This window comes from Micropterus salmoides, unplaced genomic scaffold, assembly GCF_014851395.1.
Source record: "Micropterus salmoides isolate LMB-PRFRI ecotype aquatic unplaced genomic scaffold, ASM1485139v1 Ms_hic_scaffold_1, whole genome shotgun sequence".
Taxonomy (NCBI): domain Eukaryota; kingdom Metazoa; phylum Chordata; class Actinopteri; order Centrarchiformes; family Centrarchidae; genus Micropterus; species Micropterus salmoides.
The window spans coordinates 35,592,801-35,598,246 of NW_024040040.1; the positions used below are offsets into that span (position 1 = coordinate 35,592,801).

Genomic DNA, 5,446 nt, shown 5'->3' on the forward strand with positions numbered 1-5,446 from the left:
AGTCTGTGTTAAGATGTTTGCTGGCTGGGACACGTTGACTTGTGCATACAGAGTATCCTGCTGCTGTCCTCTGAGTTACCATGGACGGTTCAGGTCTCAGCTTACTATGCTAGTTATTAGATACAAATCCAATTAAAAGTGCCTTTTACAAGGTACTTAAACAAAAAAACATCAAAGCTACTGTACATGGAATTTGCAAACAAGATCTACTCAGTGCTTCCATCTTCTTTGGTGCAGTAATGATCAAGACTGACTATCGAGGACAAGCAGCTAAAATACCTGTAAAACCAGACTGATGACGGATGTTGTTGTGCAGCCAGGTTTTAGTAAAGATGAGGGAACAGCAGTCTCTGATTTTCTGTTGCTGAGTTAGAAATCTGCTATGGCCTGTTAAGGTAAGGATCATTGTGTTGGTTTGTTGTTCCTTTCTTGTCTTTTATTTTCTCTCTTTTTGGGGAAATATCCTACTACCGACAGCTTCACTTTAAAAATGATGATGTCACAAAGCAGTCTCTTTCTTATGCACATGACAATAACGAATCTTGTTCACTCATAATGAAGTCTCTCCTGATTGAACTGACTGTCTTGTAATGTATGTAATGTCTGCCACTGTCAGTGCCTCAAATATAAAAGCAAATGCTTTTAAGGGGAAAGACGGAAACATGTTGCAGGCCACTTTCTTTGCTCTGCATACTCACAAGCTTTTCACATGATGAAATAACTACTTACTTATAACGGATCAGTTGTCAATTAACCCCACAAAAGGAAGAAATCAAAAGTCAAATAATAAACTGCTTCACAAAAAGCCTTTTTTTAAATAATGGAAAATAGACTTTGGTAGAAACCATTGAAACAAAAACTTATTTATTTTTATATTTCATATGACAATGAAAACAGTTGAGTCAAATAAAACTGATTAACCTATAAATGCTATACAAACTAATGACTAATATATTACACTGTAGCTTCCATAAAATTAAATAAAACACTTGGCCCTGTTTGCACTCCATCCTTTGTTCATCTTATCAAGCTTCTGCAAAGTGAAATATTTCAGAATTAGATGAACAAGAAAGAGCGAAATATTGCATTTATGGTGAACATGACATCTCCCTCTTCTCCTTCATGATGTTTGAATCTCAGTCACTCTGTTGACATCATCTGCTTCTACTGCGTCCTGTGGAAATGAAACAGCACAGAGAGAGAGAGGTGTTAGTGCTCTGCAGTGAGTTAATGTAGCTGAAAGAGAAATGCCAGCAGCACCTTGAGCTCGTCTTGGTGATATAAAGTGAGATTAGCTCTCTTTACTGATATTTGGCTTCTCTTTATGGTTGTTGAAAGATGCCTTGCTCTTAGTATAATGTACCTGATCTCGTACAGCAGCTTACCTTCATGGTTTTTGCAGCATCTTGATCTAAAGCACCTGAAAGAAAATGAGATGGCATGAATAAACGTGAATAAAACTTGAACATGAACTTTAAACATTTCTGAGAGACCAACAAGTATTAAGCAGCAAATGATCAGATCATAGAAAAGTTTGTCTCACCACTCAAAGATGATGATTGTACTGTAGAGCATTACGATTCCCAGGATCTTCACTGTAACGTAGACAACAACCCCAAACTCTGGATAATCTGTAACAAGACAGCACGGTCAGTTTATCCTTAATATGAAATGTTATGGCTCTAAATATCATATACTTTAATTCCTTCAGTTAACCTCAACTGTAAACAGGTTTATTAACATTATTTGAATTGCAACATTTCACAAAAATGCAATAAAAGGTACTTTACAGAATACTTTAAAAACAAACAAACAAAGCAATACAGCAGAAGAAAACAAAACAGAAGAGAGCAGATTAGATTAAAATTAGCAGATTCAGCACAGTTCCCTATTTACCTGCTTTATTACATCTGATTACCTGAATATTTGTGCTATTAATACTTTATCCAACAAGCTCCTATTTCACAACTTTTCATTTGTTTACCTTCAACAGTCAGATGGATCTCTAATGATGTTTCATTACCGAGATCATTTGTGGCCACACAGCAATAAACTCCTCCATCAGTGACACTGGTCACCTTGAAGCTGTAAACCTCTCCTTCAGATACATTCTTGGGTCCATCTGTGCTGTTCTTGAACCAGGTGAAGCAGCTGATGGGAGGCTTGGCTCTGCTGGAGCAGGTCAGGGTCACCCAGCTACCTGCTGACACCAAACCTGATGGACTGATGGACACTGAGGTGTCTTTAGGAGCATCTGAGGAAAATGTGAGATTCCCTTTATTCAAATTTGCTGACATCCCATCAATCATCATGTGCTGACAGGATCCAATAACAAACTCTGCTTGTCTTACATGAAACACTGAGAGTCTTTCTCTCCTCTGCTGTCCTGACATCTTTTCCTTCATTCACAGGATATCTGGCAGAACAGGTGATGTTGTATCCATCATGTTGGTCTGACAGAGTGATGGTCTCCTGGATTTTAGTTGTAAAGGTTCGATCTGTGTTTTCCTCTGTGTTGCTGTGAGAGTCTTGTTGGAGGTTCCAGGTGAGTTTAGGAGGGAAGTGTGGACAGGGAGTGGAAGCTGAGCAGGTTATAGTGACAGACTGCTTCTCCTTCAGATCAGCTGGGATCTCAATTCTGGGGCTCGGAGGAGAATCTGTGGTTTCAAACAACACTTTCTCATCTCAATGCGTCATAACTGACGCTTTCAGCCAGCGTGACAAAGCGTACGGATTTTACGGCAAAGGTACCCTTCAGAGTCTGTATGAAACGCCCCCGTTTCCTACGTTGCAGCAACACAAGGGAGGCTAACCCTACCTGTTAGTGCCGTGAGGCCGATGTGGGCAGCTGTAGGGTTAGCCGTTCGACATGCATACATTCAGTGACTTAGGTTTAGGTACTAACATTTCTGATGGTTGTGTTAAGGGTAGAGGCTTCTAGCTAGCTAGCACTTCTGGTCTGAACTGGACGCCCTGGAGTGTCTCAGGGGTACCTTTTGCATCAAACTACGCTTTATCACTCTTTCTCAAATCGGCGGTATATGACGCCCTGAGATGAGAACGGGCTGTTTCAAATCAAACACAGAATTTACACTGAAAGGGCAATGCTGACATTTAACTACTTGCATTGATAATTTACAGATCAACTGGATTCATTTAAATCTAATACAGAATTAAAAACAATTGTCATGTAGGTTTTGTTGTCACTGATGATTCATGTGAACAAGTGAAAAGAACTCATGCGTTACATGAGTTTTCCATTTTTCAAGTGTCAAATAACCAAGTGCTGACATTTTGTCTGAAATGACAGTTACAGTAATGCAGACAACATAATAAAGAAATGAAAGATGTTCTCATATATATGTATCTAAGCAGTATTTAACTGTAGTAACTTTGAAAACGACCACTTTCTGTTCACTGACAGCTGCTGTTGATAATCCTACAGTAGATATTTCATTTCACAGTGAAGGTTAGAGTCATGGAGTTTGCTGTTTAAATCAAAAACTGCAACTGATTTCATGTTATATTCCAAACAATCACATTATAGATTTTGATAGATATATAATGAAAAACTAAACTCTCTCACCTTTAACTGTTAGTTGAAGAGGATCACAATGTGCTGTTGCCATGAATGGATTGTTCTCTATTCTGAAGAAGTATGTGTCTGTATAACTTGTGAGTAAATTAGAAAACAGAGTGGTGCAGTTTTTCTGACCCAGGTTTCCAGTAATCCTCATTGGATAGGTGTTAACTGTCCCACTGCTGTTGAAAATCGTATTGTTTGGATAGATGGCAATTCTGTGGTAATTTTTAATCCACACTCCGAAGCTTTCTCTTCTGCTGTCAAACTCTTGTTCTGATTTAACACTAAAGTTACATGGGATTTGCAAACAAGATCCACTCAGTGCTTCCATCTTCTGTGGTGCAGTAATGATGAGAGCTGCTGGCTCAGAACAATCAGCCCAAACACCTGTAAAACCAGACGATTACTGTAACAAAAAGTTGAGCAAAATCTGCATGAAGAGAAAGTTCACGATACACAATCTACAATTCAGCAGCAGCATGTTTGCTCCTTTTTCCTTTTAACAATGTCAGTATAAAACATTTGACTGCGCTGGTCTTTCTGCTTTGTTTCTAAATGAAGTCCAAACTGTAAATGATGAACATCTCCAAATAAAAGTGACTGAACAAACAGCTCACCTGAAAGAAAGAAGACACTCAGTAACATGTTGGCTGTCACCATGTTCACAGACAGGACTGCAATGACACTCATCACCTGGATTTGAAAACACAAAAGTTACTTTCAATATTTTAATCAAAAGCATCTTTTGAACAAAGCATTCATGTTCTTTTAAATTCACACATTCAAACAGAAACTTGCCATGTTCAACCAGATGTTACTGTGTTACAAGCAAGGATTAATATCTGCAGAGCTGCACTGACAACAGTTTCAATATAAAATCAAAATGATACAGCGTGAGTTTACGATATTAAAGTTCAAATAAAATGTCGCTGAAGCAACTTATCATTTCTGCTGAACCAAAACTCAACAAATAAAAATATATAAGGTATTGTTCAGTGAAGTTCATGAAAACCATCTACATAAATTCAAACATAAAAAGCAGAAACATTTTACCTTACCAAACGAGCCTGCAGCTGAAACAGAGAGTTTGTTTCAAAATCAGGGAATTTGTGAATTTCAGCAGAACTGCAACAGACCCAGTAACTGACTTCCCTGTTAAGCCGTTGTACTATAAAAACAAGCCGAGCTGTTGTTTCAAACTAGAAATCACACGACTAAAATAGTGAAGAAATACAAGAAGTCTTCACACTTCTTGCTCGCACTGTCAGTGAGGAAGTCAGTTTGTGGCAGCTTGAACTAATTTGAATGCAAATGATATCTGATGGTGTTATTTTCTAGCTTAATTATCATTTATATGTAGTATTATAATGATTGCAGGTTTATATGCATTATATTTTTATGAAGTATACTGTATATTACAATAGTGAAAATGAAAAACAAAGTGAGCTTACTGTATTGTAAGGAGGACAGTTCAAGGGGATAAAGATTTTGATGATCCTCTCCTGCTGAGTTTCTTACTGTCAAATTTACAACAGTTTAGTGCATTCAGACCAGTTTATAGACCAAAAGGAAAAAGTCTGATCATGGCAGCAGACATAAGTCTAAATTGTCTATTTTTCAGTAACGTTTGGATTTTTAGGTTAAAAGTACAGTAATACTTTAATCGATGCCCTTACTGAAACATGAATACAACTAAAATGGGAACTTAATGATAAAGTGCTTTTGCCAAGTGACCAACTTCTGTAAACTTAAAGCATTTTGTAAACTCTCCATAAACGACACTCTCAGTTTATTCTCCGCCACTTCTCTTTTACCCACTTTAGGTACTGCAGGAAACTAGACAGTGACACATTAACTACATGC

The 5,446-nt window shown here is 37.7% G+C and overlaps 1 protein-coding gene across 1 annotated transcript; it reads right to left on the reverse strand.

Moving 5' to 3' along the window:
• Window positions 1–865: 865 nt before the first annotated feature.
• On the reverse strand, window positions 866–4,769 carry LOC119907748 (vascular cell adhesion protein 1-like). The gene is made up of 8 exons (XM_038725435.1): window positions 4,642–4,769; window positions 4,201–4,276; window positions 3,587–3,970; window positions 2,352–2,657; window positions 1,985–2,254; window positions 1,544–1,631; window positions 1,386–1,420; window positions 866–1,174 (listed from the first exon to the last, which is right to left on the reverse strand). Exons 2-8 carry the CDS (start codon window positions 4,271–4,273, stop codon window positions 1,155–1,157), a joined length of 1,176 nt encoding a protein of 391 aa, XP_038581363.1. The 5' UTR covers window positions 4,274–4,276; window positions 4,642–4,769; the 3' UTR covers window positions 866–1,154.
• Between the last annotated feature and the right edge of the window lie 677 nt (window positions 4,770–5,446).